The sequence below is a fragment of the Clarias gariepinus genome, chromosome 19 (genome assembly GCF_024256425.1).
Source record: "Clarias gariepinus isolate MV-2021 ecotype Netherlands chromosome 19, CGAR_prim_01v2, whole genome shotgun sequence".
In the NCBI taxonomy this organism is placed as follows: domain Eukaryota; kingdom Metazoa; phylum Chordata; class Actinopteri; order Siluriformes; family Clariidae; genus Clarias; species Clarias gariepinus.
Genome location: NC_071118.1, coordinates 20,378,610 through 20,401,112, shown reverse-complemented (window position 1 = coordinate 20,401,112; position 22,503 = coordinate 20,378,610). Strand labels below are relative to the sequence as shown.

At 39.6% G+C, this 22,503-nt stretch overlaps 1 protein-coding gene across 10 annotated transcripts in view; it reads right to left on the bottom strand.

Annotated features, from left to right (window-relative positions):
• Nucleotides 1-22,503, bottom strand: part of cdk5rap2 (CDK5 regulatory subunit associated protein 2) — a 42,221-nt gene that overhangs the window by 10,949 nt on the left and 8,769 nt on the right. For 6 of the 10 annotated variants that reach the window (XM_053478073.1, XM_053478080.1, XM_053478079.1 and 3 more), the window contains exons 8-37: nucleotides 22,159-22,300; nucleotides 21,943-21,996; nucleotides 19,185-19,319; nucleotides 18,291-18,410; nucleotides 18,092-18,184; nucleotides 17,568-17,786; nucleotides 17,056-17,226; nucleotides 16,538-16,648; nucleotides 16,276-16,413; nucleotides 15,766-15,945; nucleotides 15,430-15,624; nucleotides 15,090-15,236; nucleotides 14,610-14,736; nucleotides 14,304-14,446; nucleotides 14,068-14,184; nucleotides 12,894-13,040; nucleotides 12,699-12,811; nucleotides 12,019-12,158; nucleotides 10,377-10,508; nucleotides 9,486-9,595; nucleotides 9,149-9,280; nucleotides 8,607-8,675; nucleotides 8,040-8,209; nucleotides 7,426-7,882; nucleotides 4,881-6,558; nucleotides 4,333-4,446; nucleotides 3,354-3,747; nucleotides 2,619-2,839; nucleotides 1,966-2,023; nucleotides 345-535 (exon numbers count right to left, since the gene is read on the bottom strand). In XM_053478073.1, coding sequence (XP_053334048.1) covers nucleotides 345-535; nucleotides 1,966-2,023; nucleotides 2,619-2,839; nucleotides 3,354-3,747; nucleotides 4,333-4,446; nucleotides 4,881-6,558; nucleotides 7,426-7,882; nucleotides 8,040-8,209; nucleotides 8,607-8,675; nucleotides 9,149-9,280; nucleotides 9,486-9,595; nucleotides 10,377-10,508; nucleotides 12,019-12,158; nucleotides 12,699-12,811; nucleotides 12,894-13,040; nucleotides 14,068-14,184; nucleotides 14,304-14,446; nucleotides 14,610-14,736; nucleotides 15,090-15,236; nucleotides 15,430-15,624; nucleotides 15,766-15,945; nucleotides 16,276-16,413; nucleotides 16,538-16,648; nucleotides 17,056-17,226; nucleotides 17,568-17,786; nucleotides 18,092-18,184; nucleotides 18,291-18,410; nucleotides 19,185-19,319; nucleotides 21,943-21,996; nucleotides 22,159-22,300 — 6,218 coding nt within the window. The remainder of the gene's footprint in view (nucleotides 1-344; nucleotides 536-1,965; nucleotides 2,024-2,618; nucleotides 2,840-3,353; nucleotides 3,748-4,332; nucleotides 4,447-4,880; nucleotides 6,559-7,425; nucleotides 7,883-8,039; nucleotides 8,210-8,606; nucleotides 8,676-9,148; nucleotides 9,281-9,485; nucleotides 9,596-10,376; nucleotides 10,509-12,018; nucleotides 12,159-12,698; nucleotides 12,812-12,893; nucleotides 13,041-14,067; nucleotides 14,185-14,303; nucleotides 14,447-14,609; nucleotides 14,737-15,089; nucleotides 15,237-15,429; nucleotides 15,625-15,765; nucleotides 15,946-16,275; nucleotides 16,414-16,537; nucleotides 16,649-17,055; nucleotides 17,227-17,567; nucleotides 17,787-18,091; nucleotides 18,185-18,290; nucleotides 18,411-19,184; nucleotides 19,320-21,942; nucleotides 21,997-22,158; nucleotides 22,301-22,503) is intronic. The other 4 variants (XM_053478077.1, XM_053478078.1, XM_053478074.1 and 1 more) reach the window with 4 other exon arrangements.

Below are 22,503 nucleotides of genomic sequence, written 5' to 3'. Positions count from 1 at the left end.
CCGGTTTTCCCAAGACATCTGGATTAGGCTAACTGGCGATCCCAAATTGGCTGTAGTACGTGAATACGTGTGTGAATGTTGACCTGAGGTTCTATCACAGTCGTAAAATGTGAATAAACACAATGGTAATTACCGTTGGCCTCCACTGTCCATAGTTGGATAGATAGAAATGGCCATAGTGTCATTAATATACCCAAATCCATCATCAATATTGATACGTCCCTACGTTATCCACAATGCTAACGTCTATCCAAGGCAGGATTTTAGACAGAGTTCTGGAAAATATACTGGGAAGGGATTTGTTCTTTAGATCATTTATGGCTGTGTGTAAAGGTGAGTGATACCTTCAGTTGCTCTCCTGGAGGTGGGTGTGTGAAACTCGTGCAGGCTGTCGTGTACAGAAACAGTGCTGTCGTTAGACATCCTGTCACTCATCTCAGATTCCAATTCCTGATGCATACTGTAAACTTTGCCATGCAGCTGATCCTTTAGCTGCTGAATGAGCTTCTCCTTTTCCTGAAGCTCTGTAGTTAACCTGATATACACGGACACAAACAACTGATCAAAAGACATCTAAGCTACTACACACATGCTCTTGAATCCAGATTCAGCTGCTACAAACAACCATGCTCATGAAACACAGCTCGGAAAATCCACACTACAATTATCTGCCCTAGATTTTTGGTTTTTAAAAATAAACCAAAAATCTATATTAAATGAAAGGATGAATGGATAAAATGTATGGGATGTCATCGTTTAATAAATTAAATTAAAAAATCTGCTTAAAGTGTGAATAGCCCTCTACTTCAGGTTGGGACACATCACACCAACTTGTCATTGTATATTTTCCTATAACAGCACACCTTGATATGTTTTATTCTTTAAATAATAAGGTCTCAGAGTTTTCAAAGGGAGAATCCAAATCTGTACAGAATAGTGTAAAGAAACAACATGGTACAGTTTGACAGAACAGCTCATATTAGGTTTTCATTTGGTGTTTAGCATGTGTACACACATTAAATTTGAAACAAAACACACAAGATGTTTCAGAACTACCCCAGGCATCCTATGCTTAATTTGTCATGGAGCAACAAGAAAACAGGCCACACCTGGCCATGCAAATGCTTGTCGGCCACTTGTTCCACTATTTATAAGCCTCCCCAAAACATATGTGTCTGTATAAAAATCTGTGTAATTCCTGAATGGTTAATGCCATGCTTTTGCCAAGTCCCCTAAATTACAGCTGAAAATCTTGACTTCGCTCACATCTTGAGTTTTTTATTTCAAATTCAAGGCAGTGGTATTTAGAGGTTAAATGCCCCCCAAAAAAATTTTATGGGCAAAAAAAAAAAAGCATATGGGTCAAGCATGCATTGGGGAGAGACACGTATTGTAATGAAATTAGAAGTTAATTCCTCATACTCGTAGAGGTCAAGGTAATTAAAGAATACATTTTAAATATGTTAAAAATAGAAGTAAAATCAAGACTAAGAAAGAATAGTGAACTCCAAGCGCGCACACACACACTGCACTCAGGCTATGGTGCTGGGTCAGCCCCACTCACAGATGTGCATGCTGTTTAGTCGATAAAGCAAGGTTGTGGTTCTGCTTGCACAAATAGGTGATCTGCGACTGGTGCTGCTCTCTGTCATGGTCTAGCCGACTACGCAGCCACTGCAGCTCCTCCAGCAGCCACTCAAGCTTCCTGACACAGCAATGTTGTTTAGTAAGGGCACTGACTGGCTAAAATTAGCCAAACTACTGGTGTAATGTAAAAGGCTTCCACAATCATAGATTATATCTTTCCAGGGTATAAAGTAGCTGCCAAGACTGGGACATACATTTATAATGCATATAAACACAACCCATTTTTGAAATGCCTGCATAAGAAGTGCACTGGTGCTGACGTAAATGTCAGGTGCGTTTAGTTTTTCTCGCATGCATACAGTATGCCTGGGGACTCACCTCTGAGCTAGCTCTCGGCTTAGAGGCTCGTCTTTTTCTACACGGTCGTCTTTTTCTGCTGGTGAAATAAAAACAATGGTTAAAATTAAGAAGCCAAAGCTACTCATTAAAATATATTAAATATTTTACAGACATTTCTGATGAAATAATCTATTTTTAACAAAGATGCATATATTTATAGCTTTCCAAGAACTAGTCATATAACATTTAAACTACACGTAGAGTATACATACAGCGATGAGAAAAAATAATGTGCATCCTCATTTATTAAAAAAAAACTTGTATGATAACTAGTTGGGATTTAATTTAGCATGCTGCTGCTGCTGCTGCAAAGTAATCAACAGGGTGGCCTTACAGCGACAAGCACACAATGATACCAGCTTACTGCTGAAAACGGAAAGTGAATAGCACTTTATAAATTACACTATAATCTTGAGCAGCATGTGTTAAATGCCAAGTTTTGTTTGTTTACTGCATTAAGGTGGTGGTTAACTCTACATGTTTTCAATCCAAGTATATATTCAGTCTACAGCCGCACTCAAGTCAAGCAAGAGTCCAAAAAGGGTTATGAGCTATTTAACATGCAACTCAATTGTGATTTAAGTCCCTAACCGGCATCACCATCTCCATTTTGTGTATTGTCATTTCCTCACCTTGATCCAGTTTATCGAATAGGCAGAGACTCCGGTCCAGGTGTTTCTGGAGTGTTGCATACGGGGTGCTCTGCCTATCGTTGGGTTGCATCAGATCCTCTAGTGCCTCTCGAAGCTCCAGCAACTGTCTGCGCTGTTGAACACCGAGTGTACGCGAGACTCTAATTTGTTCACGCAACTCACACAACTCTCGTGCTTGAGACTGGACCAGAGACTCCATCCTGCAGAAAAAATTGAAGGGTGTAATAACACTATGTGATCTGTACTGTGCCCAAATTCGTTTGATCAGTTTAATTGGTTAGGGTTAAAAATTTCTTATGCATGCATATTTCAGTTTACTGAAAATCACTGCAATGGATAATTGTTACGTTCATAAGGGACACAAGAGGGTCACGGTCGGAAAAGGACTCCAGACAAAGCTACAGGGCAAATAAAATCATGAACTCCATTGCACTATGTGAGAGCACATTCTCTACAAGACAAAAATCCGCATCGAGATGACATAAGAATGGTCAGGGTCAGAACAATAAGCGTGAGGTGAGAGTAGGACAGTGACTGTAGGATTTCTTTTAAACATTATTGTCAAAGTAATCCATCCCAGTGAAAAAAAAAAGCCTGAATGTAAAGATGCAATCTATTATTTAAAATAACCAAACAAATAGCTAAAACAAAATATTCTCCTAAATATGCTGTATACTCTGACAACGAATCATAGGTGAGTTTTCTCACACTCACTTGGATGGAGAATTACAATTACTCCTGTTGATGGTATGCTCTCTCTCCAGTTCAGTGGGTAGATGGGAAATCTGAGCCTTCGTTGCTGCTCTTTCCTCTTCTTCCTCACAGCTTGCAGTGCCAGAGGTCACACTCAGAACCTTGGAAGTCGGATATTTCTTGGGCAGCAGTCGCCGGAGATGTGCAATGACCTTATGTTGACTTTCAACTTGTGCCCTGAGTTGCAAGAGCTCATCAATGTGGGCAGATTTGGGGCCAGATTTTGGGTCGTGTGGCCGGGGAGAGCTAAGATCAGGGGAGCTCGGATAAGACGGGCTGGATGCTGTAGTGTCCAGATTGTCTGCTGAGGTGAATCCAGAGAGAGCGGGGTCCAAACCAACAACACCATCTACATCTGAGACGCACAACGCCCGAAACAAACATACACACAACAGGTATACATTAATTATTTACATTTCAGATTCAAGTAAGTGGATTCTGAAGAAAGAAAAGAAAACCATTAGTCTGAACCTGTTACACCAGGAAGGCAGAAAATGAAAAATAAGATCATTTAACAGCTAGGTTTGAAAACCAAAGCAGTAAACCACACAAGTTTAATTCAGCTCCACAAGCCATGCACAACTGATAGTAAGCATTAGGAATCTTTTCATTATTTCTTTAACATGCACCATGACATGCAACAGAGATGCAGAGTGCCTAAAACATGCAATATTCTGTACACATTTTAAAGAATTGATTAAATTTTTATTTAATATTTGAAACCGGCTGTCACATGACGGCTATGAATCTGAAAAGGTGGAACATCTGCAGCTGAACATGCTTGAAGAACAGCGCTAACTGCCTGCTTTGAAAAGATTAAAAGACACTTCTGTGACTGAAAAGTGATTTATGATTCGAAGAAGTGCTAGAGCGATCAGATTCCCAGAGTATGTGCGAAATAGAAATAGTGAGGAGTTAGTGCCAATTCCTTCTGGTCTACCTGTACTACTGCCCTCCTCTCTTTCCACCTCCGTCTCACTCCTTCCACTTGTCTCGTAGCCGAGGTCCTGTGCATCCACCTGAATGCCTTTATCATCCCGTTCACCGTGAGGTGCTAGGATGCACGGGCATAGGTGAAAGCAGCAACGACTTGAGAGTGATCCAGCTTCCAAATGATTGCTTAGAGCATGCTTTGTGGTTATACTTAATTAACACATTTTACATGTTTACATAGTGGTGTAAACACAACTTCCTATCCCTTTAGCGTCTTAATCATGAGTGTATGCCTAATAGACCTACAAGATAAAACGATTTAGCATGCTTTAGCTTTAAAAGGTAATTTTATTAAACTTTAAGTTAACCACTGCTAACCACAAGAAATCAAAATGCTAATGTAATCAACAATGCATGACGGGTAACAGTTGCCAATTAGCAAATGTGTGTTTAACGGCTATTCACAGCAGGGTAGTTTATACTTGGATTACATCTGATGCTTCCTTTTTTTTAGTTGACCCATCATTTAAAGGGTATAAGTGAGTCTATTCTTACCTTTGCGTCGCTCTGAGTTTTTGTCCCTCTTGGATGAGCCCTGCAGAGCAATGATGGACTGAGCTGTAGCCAGTTTCTCCTCCAGCTTCTGACACATTTTCTGCTTCTCTTTAAGGGCCCTCTGCAAGCTCCTCAACTGGGCAACATCCTCAGGATTTTGCCCATCACCTCCCTTAAGGCCTCGTCCTTGCTCAACTTTAAGCGCCTCCTCCAGCTCCCGAACTTTCTGAGCATAGTGTTTAAAGATCTGGACGAGCAATGTGAGATTCTTGTGGAGGTTCAGGTTTGGACTTCCCGAATGATCAGGATCCCAAGATTCTGATATATTCTCCTGTCCCTTTTTCTGCTGTCCTTGGGAAATCGGGGTGCTTGTCTTCTGTTGTGCAGCACCTGAACTCTGTAAGACATGCTGTACTGGTTGGTGTTGGAGTGGACCCACAATAGTGCTGTGACTCATATCTGCACTGCCGGGATGCCCAAACTTATCTCTTTCCAAAAGTGCCCTCTGTAGCCTGTCAAAGTTCTGTTCAAGATCGGTGTTAGTCGAGATTTCAGGAGTATGTGGGACCTGATCGGACCTTGAACCGTAATCTGCAAGAGACCCGACAGCTTGTTCTGCTGCTGCAATACACTCAGCCAGACATGCAGCCAGTCTGTGCTGTCCCTCTTCATATTCATGTACCGTCTCCTGTTGTGGACTTGCACACTTGTGGCTGCAAATCAGTTCCTGGCCTTTGGTAGCACCGGTGTGTTGAGCAGACAGTTTCGTAATGGTTTCTTCTGCAGTCCTGAGCTTTTCCTGCAACTCCGCATTCAGCCTGCACTGCTCCAACAGTGATTCCTGAAGGGTCTCAGCTTGGCGTTGCAGGTCCGGTACTGAACTTCCATCTGGGAAATGCAATTCCTTGAGAGTGCCAGTGGAAGTATTTTTCTGCTCCTGTAGGACCTTGATCTGGCTGAGCAGGCCCTCAAGCCTGTCACACAATGCTTGTGGGTCATTCTGACCAGAGAAGTGGCTTACAGGCATATCAGCTGAGATCAGTGATGCAATTGCAGCCTCGACCATGTTTAAGCATTCTAGCAGCTGAGCGTTGATTTGATCTTTCTCCTGCACATCTTTTTCAAGCTCAGTGCATTGCTGCTGCAGTGATGGATCAGATCCCAACCCAGTCTGCCCCAGCCCGCTTTCAGAATCCAGGTTACAAGCTGTAAGGTAAGCAATTGTGGACTCTGCTGCATGCAAGGCTTCCAGGTACTGTCCATTGATCCGTTCCTTCTCCTGAAGCTCAGCTTGGAGACCTTCCCAATTCCGCATCTGAAATTGCAGCTGGGAGATGAGACTTTCCTTCTCCTGACACTCCTGGTTCAGTAACTCCAACTGAGACAGGAGTTCTGATTGTGGAAAGTCAGACACTGTTTTCGAATGTTGCCTGGCGTTACAGTTTTGTTCAGCCTGTTCAGGTTGTGTGTTTCGTCTGGAATCCGAATCCGAAAGAGCATCTAAGCTGCTGCCTGGAGAACTTTGAAGGACTGCATCACTGAGGGCTCTGCTCCTTACACTGGGCTGCTCTGAATCTGTTGTGCTAAAGTGCTCAGTACTTTCCTCTGTCTCACGCTCATTCCTGTCCCTTTGCTTTGTGGGTCTTACTGCTACTGGTAGCCGTGATTTGGTGTACGCCTGCAAAAAAATGATTATAGTGATTAGATAGATGATATAAATGATTATAGTCCTGCAGTAAAATAAAACAACATACAACAATACCTTATGTACAGAAAAACAAAGATGTGCTCAAGGCGAATCAGTGACAGACACTCACTTTTACAAGTGTTTATTTCTTTGTATATATTTAGTTTAAATAAAAAATCAAGGAACAGATTTAGAGTTTGGGGGGGGGGACCAATTTAGTTACATATCGCAACCCTTTTATGAGGAAATTCATGTATTGTGGCCTACTGACCGCAAAACTGAATGTTTTTCATTATAATTTTATTTACACGTTTGCATTTCAGGTGGTAAGATGTTGAAGTTCCTCTATAATCCTGAAGGTAGTTTACTTTTATTCGTACATTCGCAGGCAGCACAGCATCCTGTTAAGTAGGAGCAAATTATTTGCTAGGTTTGTTGAAAGTCTTACAAAATCTAAGAAAAATTTTATATTAATTTGGTATATTCATAAAATCATGATACTTACAAAATCGCAACACAAATCGAATCAGCACCTAGGTATCGCGATATATCGAATCGGATGTTTCCTGCTGATTTCCATCCCTAAAGCATATATTATAAAATCTGTTTAATAATAGAATTTAATTGTTGTGGGCCTCCATATAAGTCCGTTTGTGTATAAGATGCAGGAGAAATTTGATAAACAATTGGACTATTCCTATAATCAGATTACTGGTCAATGTTTGTCACAATGCAATTTTTACACACACACACTGTAGTGTTCACTGTAAAACAAACAAATAAATTATAATTTTGGGACAGAGTTTTTTTTACAAAAAAAAAAAAAAGACATGCTGTACACGGAGACTTCAGACTTACTGCATGCTTCAGGTTTTTGTTCGACTTTCTGCTTTGGTCCGGTCTGCCTTTCTTTTTCCTTTCTTTCTCCTCTTCTCGTTCCCTACCCTCGTTTCTTTCTCCGTTCTGCATCTCCTTTATCCTGTCCTCTAGACTGGCAGCATGCCTCTGAGTGATCTCATACTCCTCCCGCAGACGCTCCATCTTTTCAGCCATGCTGTCGAGCAGTTTTGTGTCAACCCCTGGCTCACTGTCTGTATTTGCTTTTGTATTGTGCTGTAGTTGCGCCTTTAACAGGCGTACAACTTTGCGGTGTCTTCGGGCCTCTGAGCGGAGGACTTTCACAGTCTGGTGCAGGTTATCGTGCTTGTCATTATCTCCAGAACTTTCTGTGCTCTCTCTGAACTCACCTGGGTTTTCTTCCTTTAAGAGCACACCAAGCTTTGACATTTCTGATCGTAGTTTATTTATCTGCTTCCTGTAACAGAGAGGGTGAGAATGCAAATGTGCCTGCTATTAAAAATCTTTAAAAAAAAAAAATACAACACAAAAATAGCTCATGCTTATAATTTTTTAAACAAAGACTAAATTGCCAACATGACTGTGGTCAATTTTAAAACCTACAGAATGCTTACCGGAGTTGGGGAACAGATTCTGCTCCACAGTCTTCAAGTAAAGATGCAAGTTCTGCTTGCTCAGTCTCACCCTTGGGTATCTGAGCAAATGAGGAGTTTCCATTATCTTTCTTCGGCAAGGGAGAACTTGCCATTCTTCTTTGAGCTTTAAAACTTTCATCAGCTGTCTCCTGGGAATAAAATACCAGAATAATATGTTCAGCAAAAACATAACTTTAGCTGTAGCTACTACTGTGCAAAACAACAGACAGAATCCAATCATTAATTGTACAGAAAGCGCACCTACAATGTATCCAGAAATATTTATTAGGCAGAGCTAGAGGGTAAGTGTACGCAACAAACTGCTTTAATTTTTTTTTTTAAATACTGCTCTCTGGAAGCAATGTATACAGTTAAACCTTGGGTTGCGAGCATAATTCGTCCCGGAAGCATGTTTGTATATCAAATCATAACAAAAACCACCAATTATAACAAAATATAAAACGAATTAACTTTCACTTTGGCTTTATAAGAATCGTGACTTGCGTTAGACTATTTCTTTTGCAAAGAGTGACAGCGCCCCCTTACCTTTACACCGGGGGAGGTTGGTCCCTCATTAGCATTAACAGCTAGTGGTCTGGTCAGTTCCTGCTGCTGCTATATTAATGGGATGGGTGGTAACACATGACTTGAGAACAAAAAACTCATGAAGAAAAATAATATAAAGAAAGCATACAATAATAGCTGGATGGAGAGGCTGCAGGTGGTTATGGACAAGAAAAACAGGCCAGAAAGGTAGAGAGAGGAGAGAACATGGGTTAGGAAGAACGGCGAGTTAGACAGAAAACAAACCCAACACACAAAGAAAAATCCATGCACACACACAGACCGTCAAGATCTAATTCATGAACTAATTTATAAACTAACACGGAAGGTAAAGGATAAAAGTTAGATTAAAAAAAGGGACAAGCATTAAGAAATCTACAGATGTTACAAAGATGTCAGTTTTATGAAATCAGGGAGCGTGCAACATTCTCTCCTGCTAAATAACAGTAACAAAATATAAATAAATAAGAAGTTGTTTACAAAAAGAGTGTCAAGTTTAAAGGATAAATTTGACTGTTAATTACCTTGCTGGGGGGTGAAAATCCATTTAGGTCATGATGGCCCTGTGACTCTCTCCTAGCATCACCCGTATCATCACTCTCTGCCAGCGCCAACCGTTTCTGCAGCTCTGCATTTACTGCCTGTAGCTCTGAGACCTTAATGAGAAAAAGAGAGAAAAAGAGAGAGAAGGAAAGAGAGATTAAACAGACCAGGACAGATTATTAGAAATAATATAGAAAATAGATAGAAAAATAAAACTTAACATATTTATGATTGAGATCGAATGGTAAGTTGGGAAAAAGAACAGATAGTCAATAGTTTAATATCTTTTGCTTTTTATAATGATGATGTGAAGCTCACCTTTAGTCTGAGTTGTTCCACAGATAGATGCTGTAGGTCTTCTTCTTGCCCCTCCCCTATACATATACTCATATAGGATGTCTGTTCCCCAATCAGACTCAGTGAGTCATCTGAAACGACCACCAGATTACTCTTAACATCAACCTCTAGGCATTTTAGTCATTAAGGGCCGAGACAGATTATCTAAGAAAATCCAAGAACTAACACCAGTCACTATTCGTTCTTTTCTCACTGCATATACACTTAATGGCATAACTAGCAGCACTCCCATGTTCTATATGATTCCAGATTCAGTGGCCATTTGTTGTTATATTAAGTTTTATTATTCTAGATTGTGCAGTATGGCTTCTGGGACTTGTGCTCATTCAACCACGATAATTAGTGAAATCAGTGACTGATGTTGGATGAGGCCTGAGATGCAGTCAGCACTGCAGTCCCCAGTTCAGTGGGGTTGAGATTGGGGTTATTCGCAGGCCACTTGATTACTTCTTCTTCAGCCATAGCTAACCAACTGTCTTCATGCTCTGTTTGGTCATAATGGTTATGTATAAAATGGACAAAAATGTATTTACCATGGTAAATGATACCAATGTTCAAGCTCTCAGCGTTATAACAATAAATTTGTTATAATACATTATTGTATTAATGCTATAAATTAAAGTCTGTCCACAGAAACAGTTTTTTTTTTTTAAAGGAAAAAAAAAAACATAGGACATTTATATAGCATTTTTTGGAAGGTTTGCCTTGGACCAGTCACAGATATTTAAAAATGATCCGAAATTCTTCAGGACAGAGGGCTTCATAATTCCTAAGTAAGATGACAACCTGCTAATCTTGATTCATTCTGCTGAACATCCTGATCAATAATGATTTATTATAATGTATGCATACCCTTGTCGTTGGCCTGCCCTACTCCTCCTCCTCTGCTCTGGATCTGGCCAAGTCTGGCTTGTAGAGAAGCGTTCCAACGCTGAGCTTCTTCCAGAGCATCTCGCATGTTCTCAAGCTCTGCAGGGTCTGCACCTAAACATATACACATATGAGTGTACACTCTAAAATCTGTAATCTAACTTAAAACAGCTATGTATTTAATATGATTTAAAAATACTCCTGATTGTGTGTCTTTTTTGAGGCTGTGCCATTTAAATTATTTGAAATCTTAATTATGTAACTGCAAAACACTATAAAAATTAAATGTACAGCTCATAAGTTCTGCCTTGTTCCTTAAAAAGGGCAACTCACAAAACATTGTTTTAATTAAAAGGGTTAGTCTGGGAAAGGGAATGGCTTGTTAGGATTTTTTATGTATTTGCGATACCGCTCACAAAAAGGGGGTGGGATGGGTCATTATGTGTCATATAGCATGTAATGTAATTTAAAGAGGTGGTGGGCAGTCACACACCGACATGGCAAGTATCAGGACTTCCCTATTCAGACACTTATTTTCTCTTGACGTGTTCTCTTTTCTAATTTTCCTTCTTTCTGTCTGATATATGTATATTAAAATAAGGTCATGTTGGAATAAACCAGAAATGCACAAAAGGATTATGGAAACTTGTTTGATACGTTTATCTCTGCATAGGTCCTACATGCTCTTCTCTACAGTCCCATGTTTAGTACTCGTAAAGAAATATGAAAGTGGTACTTATGATTTTTCATTTTTAACCCAATCCCTCTCTGCATGAGGAAACACAAGTGACCAGTATAAGACAAACTGTATGTTGAGACAGTATATTAATGGACTTTAGGTCAATTTTACTTGACTGGGCAATGAGTATGTGTGCATGTTTGTTAGTATGGCAGACACAGACACAAAAGCACATTTTATTTAATGTCTATATAATTTAAAGTGATATAAATAGTGACAAATCTAAAGAAATTCAGTTAAAGGGACTAAAACAAAGACAGATTAATAAAGAATGTTAACATGCATACAGATCATAAGCACAATGTTGGACAGAAATACGGACACTGAAAGTAAACAGTAAATAAACAGTGAAGGATCCAAAACAAATGGAAAAGGATGTAATGCAGACATCAAACAAAAACCCAGGATAAAGCAAGAAAGACATATAGCAGAGGCACAGTAGGAAAAGGGCCAAATAATTACTGTTTAATAGACTGAAAAAGTAATGTAACCAACAAACTTTTTTACTTTCTCAAAATACTGAATGCATCCAACATCAAAGGATTGCACAAAATCAGAACTGCCGTAAACAATGTTTCTCCAAAATGTAACCGTCTTGTTTTAATAAGCCTGGGAAGACTGTGGGTTTAGATACCGAGGTTCTGGCTGACAAGAGTGGAAGCCAATATGACCCTTTTTTGCTGGATCCTCACCACATTTAGCTTTGATGTACTCTGTACTATATACACATATTATATATATATTGTTTTTATATAAATTTTTTATTATTAATTCAGTGTAACTTAAATGCTAAAAAGTCTGTCCTAACATTCTGACTGGCCCTCGAGGTGTCTATTGTCAAGATGCACTTTGTAATTGACTGTCCTTGAGCTTTCTGTACTGCACCTTCTCTCTGATTAACTCTCTGGATTTCTTGCCGCAGCTGCTCTCGGAGCTCGTTGTTGTTACCGACGCCATCTTCCAGCTGCTGCCTGAGAAGTGCCACAGCAGCAAGTTCCAACTGTAATGCATGTAGCCGCTGAGCACTGAAGGGAAAAAAAAAAAAACATGTGCCATGCATAGTGTTACACAAGGTGTATAAGACCATATGAACAACACAATACATACATGAATAAAATACATATTAAATAAAACATTAATTAATACTAAATAACGAACTAAATAATTAAAGAATAAATGTCCATAAAATCCAAGCCTACACAGTCACTGCCACACACAAAAACAACAACAAAAAAAAAACATCTTAATTAAAGCAGGATAGAGAAAAATACATAACTGAGTTTACCATTTCACTGCTTAGTCACTAGGAGGTGCTAGAACTCGTGTATGTGTAGTTTGTAAACATAATCTGGGTTCTGCAGTTTCCTCCCACATCTGACAAATGTCTGCGGTCTAACCTGCTACTATAAATTGGCTTTTAGTGTGAATGCGTGTGCAAAGATTTTGAGTATAGTGCTCTGGGACAGGCTGACCACTCAACATAAAGGTAAAGATGATGAAGGAATAAATAAATGCATATAACAAAAGTGGATACTGTGTTCACTGTACTAGCAAGGATGATTCACCTGTCTTGCTCTTTGACCGTTTGAACAAGTTTGGTGTAGATCTGGTGCTCTTCCCTGAGGATGTGGTTGAGCTCTGCCTGCTCTGAGCACAGGTCACCCAGCGACACGTCCTGCTGGAATTAAAAGGTTTGTCACTTATTCACTGTAAAAGCATGCATTTATGCTACATTTAATGCCTCATATTTGTTTATGTACCTGCTGCTGTCTATCTCCTCCAATGATGGTACTTTCTCTCTGGGGAAGAGAGCGGAAGTTGAGCTCCTCCCCATAGAGGGGGGACTGCTGATCGACGGCTGTAGCTGACTGCCTTAACCCCATCTGGGCCAAGCGCTGCTGTAGCTCCTATAGAAAAGCCAAATATTAACAATAACAATACGCCAAAAAAAAAAAAAAAAAGGAAAAGATACTCATCTTGACTAGGATGTGACTTTTATATTTACTTTGTGTGGTGACAAGTAGTAAATGCAAGCATTTTATTGACAATGCTATATTCATCTAAATGAAACTGTCATGTTATGAGCAAAATAGCATTTGGTGCGAATGTGAGCATTTATATATAGTAAAACCTTGGATTGCGTGTTACTTAGTCTGCAAGTGTTTTTGCAAGAAGGAAAAAATTAAAAAATAAATTTTAACTTGATAAATGAGCAAGGTCTTACAACACAAGTAGGTACGCTTTGTCTGCTCCCTGTGATCACAACTGATCTTTCCCTCGCGCCCAGGATTGTGGGTTATTGTCCGCCATGCTCAGTCTCAGTGTGTGAAACTCACTCGTATAGTCAACGTCTCAGTGTGTGAGAGTCACTCGTATAGTCAACATCTGTGTGCGCATACTATTTGCTATAGCTTTTTGACCACGTGTGTGCGTGAAGCATTTAAAAAAAAAAATTACGCAACGATGGCCCCCATGAAGAAAAAGATGAAAAAGGCAGTAGCAGTGCAGAGATAAATCTGTTTAGTGACAATGCAATGTCACATTCCGCTAAATGCACCAAAGGAGGCTAAACAAAGTGCCATTGGATGGATTGCTTGTAAAAGTCGCACAAAAAGAAAAAAAAAAAAACAGTAAGCCAACTGATTCCGCTAGTAAAAGTCATCCTACACAATAAACACCCTCCTCCTTCTCTTTCTCTCACTCATCTCCATCAAACCAGCCAAACTTTTTTTTAAAAGTATAGTGCAAGTAAATTATTTCATATTTACTTTGTAGTTTGTATTGATCTTTTTTTTTTTATTAATTAAAATCTATTATTTCGCTTTGATATACTAGTGTTTTGGATTACAAGCCCATTTCCGGGACAAATTATGCTCCATATCCATGGTTTAACTGTATATAGAAACTATTATGTAAAATACACCTCGTACTCACCGTAATAATTTCGTCTTTAGTACTGATAGTGGATTTAAGAGACTGAAGATTGGCCGTTTGGCCCTCTAGTTGGCCCTCCAGCTCTGACACAGTGGACTGAATCTCAGCAAGTGACATCTACCAGACAAGAACAAAAAATAATCAAAACAAAGAATTTTGTTCATGTATAGGGTTTTAATCTATATCTGAAACGTAATATATTTTTCTGCCAGAGAAGTGCATACGCCCACACGCACCTTAAGCTTGTTTTCTCTCTTCAGAGCACTGTTGAGAGCATCTGTTTTCTGGGCAAGCTCTTTCTTCAGTATTACAGCAGGTTTCTTACTGACTGTAAGAGATGTCTCCAAGTTGTCCTCACTGTACTGCTGAGACAGCTCAGCTACAAAGACATACTTGCACTTAGAATTCCCAATAGAATGTTAATATCAGCAGATTTTAAACTGATACTTTGCAACGTTCCACACTAAATAATCGTCACCTCTGTAATTCAACCAAAAAAAGACAATAAACAATGAAAGTTTAGTACTATGCACCACACATACCCTCTTTCTCTTCCAATCTCTGCTGTAGCACACTAATGGTATGTCTGAGCTCAACCACCTGAGGAGCATCTACCACCTTTATCTCAGTTAGAGAGGGATCTCTGTCCTGAGCATGATCCAACAGCTTCTGTACACACAAACAAACTTATTAAGATGGAAATGAACCACAGATCAAGTCAAAGAATTTTTACAAATACTGTTGACATAAGACATTTGTGAGGGGAAAACATTTAACTGCCAACTGCAACAACCTGAATAAAAAAAGTCTACTGTTTTCTAACCTTCCTTCTAGCAAGAGCAATTATAACATGGAATTGTTGCCTTAACCCAAGAAATGAATAGGTCTTTCCATTGAATAAATTAAATCCTCCACAGCACCATGTAAGCGGAAAAGTAAGGTCTCTTTGGCTACCCCTAATTTAATTCCAATTTCTTAACTGAAAAAAAAAGAAAGAAAAAAAAAGCACTGAAACAACTAACATTGATGAGGAGGTCCTTCTCATTTAGTGCAGCGCTAAGGTTCTGAGCATTGCTGAGTTGCAGCTGAGTTTCTGCGAGCTGTCTGCGCAGATCCTGCAACTCTCCCGATCGCTCAGCAAGAGCCCGTGCATGTCGTTCAGCACTCTCCTACACAAACATGAACATACACGCACATACAGAAAAATACAGCCTTAGTTTAATGATTGTAAACCTATTTAAGTAGAAGGTGAATAAAAATCTGAGGAAATGCTCTTGTTGATTTTGTATAAACAGTATGATCCATCATGCTTTATTACCCAACTCGGTGTGTACAGGATATATTACGACTGTAACCATTTACCTTCAGCAGCTGGTCTTTGCTACTGATGGTGGCAAGTAGGTTTTCCACAGCGGTCTGGTTTTCACACACTAGCCTCTCTCTGTGCTTCACTGCCTCGGCCAACATGGCCTCTGTAACCTTTAACCTCTGACCCATCTGCTCTGCCACATCGCGTCCTTGAGACTCTGAATGACTAAGAACTGTACTAGCCATGTCCTGAGAGAAAGGACGAGAGTTGCGAGGAATGAGAAAGGCTGAGTAACTTACACATTTTGACCATTTTTAAACTCATGATAATTTGACATTTCGTGTAAGGTCATATGACATATATTTAACACTTGTTGTGTAGAGTGTTACCTCCATGTCTTTAGTTTTAAGCTGCAGTGCATGTTGGAGCTGCTGGATGATGGAATCTTTCTCTCTCAGAGCTCTTTGCAGGTTCTCTTCACTCTCCTGCTTGGAGCGCTGCAAGTTTTTCAATGAGTTCAGCAGCTGCTGCAACTCCATGTCTTTCTCCTTCAATAATTCATCAAAGCTCTGCAGACGTCCAAAAAAACAAAAACAAAAAACAGCACAGTTTAGCTGGATATAATTTAGATGAAATGTATTTAAAGACACAGACAAAATTTTGAGCTAGCATTAAGTCATTTCTTTTAGACAGTTGGGGTAAAATTAGCTGAGACCTGGCAACCCTTCCCACAAGTGGCACATTACCTCTCCCTGCCCAAGAACTATGGTTTAATTAGCTCTGGATGACTTTGTTACAATCACAATACATAGCTTCTGCTTTATTATATTCTACTGCAATAATGTAATTATTTATGTCATTATTTTAATTATTGTAATTTTATAATGTTAAGCACTTACATTTACAGTCTCCTGATTGTGTGCAAGCAGGTTCTTCAGGCGCTCAGAATCTCTTTCCTTCTCTCTCATGCTCAGCTGAAGCAGATGGATTTCATTCTCCTTTTCTTCCACGGCCACAAACTTATCTTCAAGTGCTTTCTGCTCACAGACCCAATGAAGAAGGAAATCATTATTTCGTTTAGATAAGAGGTTATCATGTGCCCATGTTCCTATATTCCAGAGTTTATTTATAAGGATTAAATTGAGGAAATGATAGCAGCACCTCCAGGGCCTTCTCTTTTTCCCTCAGCTTCTCTCTGAGCTTGGCCAGCATTACATCACTTCCAGCTGAAGCTCGATCCTGCTCCAGGTCCTGCACCATTCGCATGTAGTCCTGAGAAAGAGAGAGATAAAATGAAAAACACAAATCCTGTGTGGTTATTTATTCTCAAATCTGATTGTTATACATTTTCTGTAACAGCACAGCTCTGAAAAAAAAACTGGCTAGAAGTCAAATCAAAATCATTTCAGAGTTAAAATATAGAGTTAAATTCCTACAGAAAAAAAAAAACCTTTCACGTAATAAAGGCTAAAAAGTTTCACAAGTTACTGATTTACTGAATGCACCTATTTTTCCCTACATGACTTTTTAAAAAATGTATATTTAAAAAAATGACCACACATTCAATATGGCTGTTTTCACGAGGTTGCTCTGTAGATTTGCAGACAACTGTTATCTAGACCCTGATTAATTAAAGCATAGGATTAAAAGTGGGTGAATTTTACTGTGTGTGTGGTTACCTGTAACTGTTGCTCTTTCTTTGTGAGGTTAGTGGTCAGGTGTTGTATCGTGCTCTGCAGTTTATGTTCTGTCGTTTGGGTTAGCTCCTGCTGAGATTGCCGTTGATTTTCTAGAAGGTTCTCGCGTTCTGCCAGCTCTCCACTCAGCTTTTTCAGCTGGTTCTGCAGGTCCTAGTTTACAACACAAACAGCTTCATTCAGTACATGGCTTAAAGTAGGCTTAAAGACTCCCAATAACAAAAATTACAATCCACATGATCCCGTGTATCTGTGTATGCATTTTGTTTGAACATTTATGACATATTTAATTAAAGTGACAAAAAAAGCATGTATATAATTTTATGCAACATGGAATTACAAAAGTTGCCGGCACTCGTAATAACACTGTACACAGTTCTTTTTATTTATATTATGAATTTAGAACATTGTTCTGAATCAATACAGAAGTGTGTTCATCATATTGACCCGGTCTAATCTGTATCTCAGTGAGTGTGTGAAAAAAGTATACGAACATTAATGGTCTTGTCCCCTTTTCTTTTGTACTGCTGCAGCAACTCCAGCTCATTCTCCAGCTGAAGTTTGTCTTGTTGCAGCAGCTCCAGTTGTGCGTCTTTGCTGCTGAGTGCACGCTGCAACCTCTGAAGCTCCAGCAGGGACGAATGGCACTCCGCCTGTAGACGAGACAGCTCAGCATGCTGGGACTGCATCATGGCCTGTTGTTCCTCCCCACCCTGCAACACACACACACACACATTGCTGCACTTTTACTACAGAAATTACACATGGATGCCAAGACCATGTATTTTATGGTTTCTGTAACATGACAAGGCTGCATTTTTTTGGTATTGAGAAATACTGTCTATAAGAGATTACAATAACTAACTTGCTTTTCAAACAAATACAAAAAATCTTAAGCAAAAAATAAACTGTTAGCAGTGTCGTGGTATGGCAAACTTTTATTTAAGCAAGTTATCTAAATGATGGAGACATCATATGCCTCACCATTTCAAAAGTAAAAGCATCACATTCTACTCACCTGGTATTTCTGTAGCTGGGCTTTGTGAAGGGCCTCCCTGGCCTTGGTTAAGGCCTGATCTTTCTCCTCTAGATTTCTGTACAGTTCATCCACCTGACAGACAGAAAGAAAAAAAAAAAAAGTGTTCATCAGAAACAGTGTTACAGCAAATATTGATGCTTTTCAAGATTGTTTTGCCTGAAGGAAGGGGAATTGCGACCTGTCGTTCCTTCTCTTTAAGAAGGATGCTAAGGCCCTGAATGGTCTTGTCCCGTTTTAGAGCGTTTTTCTTTTCTGCAGCCAACTCATTCTCCCTCTCTTCAAGCTGTCCAGAAAGGGTCTGAGGAGTACAAAGAAAGGAAAACAGCACAAAAAATATTAAACACCATCAGCAACGACTGACTTAAAAAACGACTCCAACAAGTTGGGAATACAACTTTTGGAAGAAATTAACATAATCAACCATAATCAACTAGCAAAGTAGTTTTTTTTAATAATCATTAAAAGTAAGTTAATGACACCATCGTGTGTTGGCATTCTAAACTGTTCACGTGTTGGCAGGCAGCACAGCATATCGCAATAATTCACAGGATGTGGTAGGAGCCAAGTATTCATTAAGTTTGTTTAGAACTAAATCTAAAAAAAAAAAAAAATCATTGAATTGGGATATTTATAAATAAAAAGTAAAATAAATTAATTCAAATAAAATTTGTACTTTCAGAATATCAGTAAACATCAAACTGGCACCTACAGTAGGTATCATGATAATATCGTATCGGGTGCTCCCTGGTGATTCCCACCCTACTAATTAGTTTCTCTGTCTTCATCTCCAACAGTCTTTATTGCTAGTTAGTACAGGCTTTAAACAATCTCAGATAAGAGGAAAACAAGTAATTCCGCAACTCATAATCTAAACGATCACTATTTGTTTCAACATTCGACAAACAGTCGTTAGTTCCAGCCCAAGTTCTGAGATGAACTTCAGTGTTGTGTGTTTATGATCAATGTTTATGTCTCCTATTTCAGTGGGCCAATAGGAACAATTTAAAAGCCTGATCAATTCAAAAGAATTCAGTTTATTCAAAGATCAACTGAGTGCATGAATGTGGTGTACCTTGTTCTCTCTGTCAATCTCCTCCAGCTTGTGTTTTAATGTTTGACTGCTGCTCTTGGTGGAGTTAAGCTCTTCACTCAGCTGTCTGGTCTTCTGCTGTAGCAGGTTCAGCTCATCCTGCTTCACTGCACACACCTACAACACATAAACAAACAGATGCTTACAAGGTTAAAGTCTCTCCCATGGTTCATTATAACAACTGTTTAAGAAAAACACATCCTATTTACTGTAATACATCCCATTGAAGTTTTTTACTTCCATGATTTTATTTCTGAATGTTTTAAACCAGTTTCTGTGATAAACGATGGATGGAAAATCATTTTTATTATATTTGAGATTTCAGAAAATTGCAAATGACATTTTTAATGTGGTTATTACAGTAAGTTAAATTATTTAGCTATATCTATGCTAACAGTATAACACAGAAGCCTAAAGGTCTGTTAAACCACAACACAAACATACAACACACACCTATAGTACCGCTAGTTTTAGTGTCAGATATTCATCGTTAAACTCTTCCTCCAGCTCTCTTAGAGCTTGCTCTGCCCTTATCAGTTTTACCTGATCCATGTTGGCATGTCCAAACACACTGTTTGGTTTTAACAGAATGGGAATTCTAGTGCCCGCAGTCCATGGCAGTGGGCGAGGCCTAATGTCCTGCAGCAGTTGCAGTAACTAACCCAAAGGCAACACCGAGCCTCTAAGTGGCTGCCTCTGCCTTAGCTGTGAGGCGGTAACGATGGCCTGAGCATGGCTGCACAACCCGATGCTGTTAGATGTTAATAAATTGCACTTCCTGTGAACAAGCTCTGAATACTCGCAGCCTTGGGTAGAAACTTTACTTTCGACGAAAAGCTCAGCTTTAAATCTTGACACTTTAGAGTTCTGTGTTATAAGACTCCGCCCAAAACTGAGTGAGACACTTTGTTTTACTCATATGCATTTTGCACCAATTCTGCTCTGGTGAGTTATTCCGCCAGTATTTCTGCATTATTAACACACTCAGTCTGGATCTCTCTTGCTGCAGCTGTTGAGACTGTGCAGAGTGTGTTTTCTGCAAGTGTTCTTGGGCGATGTCACATCGCACCACACACTCCAGCAGGAACACACACTTTCCACAGAGGAGTTCACTGCTCCCATCTTGATAAAGCTCGCAAACCAGAACTTCAGCCAGAACAACGGCAGGCCGTAAACTTTATTTATCAGACAGCCACCCGCACTGGGCACCTGGTATACGATCACCACAAACGCGACACAATTCCCACATGACCACACAGGCAACTGAGACAAGTTACTCCAGCATGAGAAACCAAACGGTGCACACAGCTTACACAAGGCTTGAAGATCTAACAAAATCCTTTCCTGAATAATGAGGTTTTCTTGCTGTTTCGTTTTTTTTGCCATTTCATCTCTTCTACCTGTTCAGTTCTGAGGCTAGAATCCTAAAGCTGCATTAGAGTGGAATAAAGCCTCTAATTCAGCCTTACACATGCACAAAAACACATGTGCATCTGAACACATACACTGGGACCAAAAGTGTGAGCGCACATAAGAAAACTGGGATTTTTTTTTTCCCTATAAAACAGAAAATTAATGGATTTATCATGGATTATCTTTTTAGTTACACAGGCTTGTGGATTTTACATTTCTTGCAAGTAATTGCTAATATAATTTGTAATAGGTATGTATTACTGTAAGTGAGAATATGTATTTAAAGGAACATGCAGTTTTGTGGCTCACTAGAACAGAAAAAAAAAGTTGACTAATTCTTTCTTTCAATCGTCAGCAAATCTGACTTCTGTGAAAGATTAGAGTCATCACTACAAGAGACATGACAGCCTATACACACACGCGCGCGCACACACACACACACACACACACACGCGCACACACACACGAATACAAACACATTCAACCCCAAGTGTCTGGCCGAACAGCATTATAGCAAAACTACTTTGCCAGTTGGATAATGGAAAATGAAAAGTCTTGATTTTTGCTCCAACATTCAGATGGCAGGGTGAGATTTAGCATAAACATGATAGCATGGATGCACCCTACAGCAATGTAATGGTAACAGTACAGGCTGCTGCTGGTGGTGTAATGGTGTTGGGGATATTTTCTTGACACACTTTGGCCCCCTTAGGCATCATTTAACTGCCAAAGCCTACCTGGCACATCTCAAACTAGTCTCTTCAACATGACAATGAGTTCACTGTACTCAAATGGACCCCATAGTCACAAGATCTCAATCAAATACAGCACTTTTGGGATGTGGTAGAAAGGAAAATTCACATGATGGATGCGCATCCAACAAATCTGCAGTAACTGCGTGCTGCCATCAAGTCAGTATAGACAAAATTGTTACCAGACCTTGTTGAATCTATACCACCACAAAGTTTGTTTACTAACTCACGTGCTTATCTTCTATACTGCTTTATCCTGTATACAGGGGCCTGCAGCGCATCCCAGGAGACATAGGGCACGAGGCGGGGTACACCCTGGGGAGGCTGCCAAACCATCACAGGGCACACACATACACACACTACAGGCAGTTTGGGAATGGCAATTGGCCTAATCTGCATGTCTTTGGACTGTAGGAGGCAACCGGACTACCCAAATGCACACAGCTCCATGCACACAGAGACGGGAATACAACCTGGCAATGTTCAATTGTTTCCTATTTATTTATTTGGTGTGGGGGAACATTTATTTGAAATAATTCAGAAATTTTAAAAGTGACTGCAGACATTTTTCTCACCTTGATTTCCTCGTCTGCTTTTTCTCGCTCACGATCTAACTCTTCTTTTAGAGCCTGCGGATTTAAAGAGCACAATATTAGGATGTTTTTTGTGTGTGTGTGTGTGTGTGTGTGTGTGCATATATGTACATGAGTTTATAAAAAGTAAAAAAAAAATTATTGCAATTACGTATATAAAAATTATGCATACTAACTCCAAGTGTACAATACAAATACCTGTACTTCTGCATTCTTTTGGCCAATCAGAGTGTTGAGCTGGATCATCTGCTCTGCGACTGGCTTGTCCTGGTCATTCTTCCGAAGCTCTCCAATCAGAGTGTCCTGGTTCTTGATGGATTCCTGGAGGCGCTCAATTACACTACAGAAGAGAGAAGCAGCACGGTTTAAACCTGAATGCGCTCTCTCAACTTTAACTGTGACCTTACCTTCCCCTAATAACCATAAGATGTCATTTGGTGTTGGGCCACTGTGTTCAACACAGCCATGTACCAGTTTTTAGTTTCCCATCTGCTAACAAGCATTAAGGCAGTGCCGATTTCCCCAAACTACCACTTACTGACC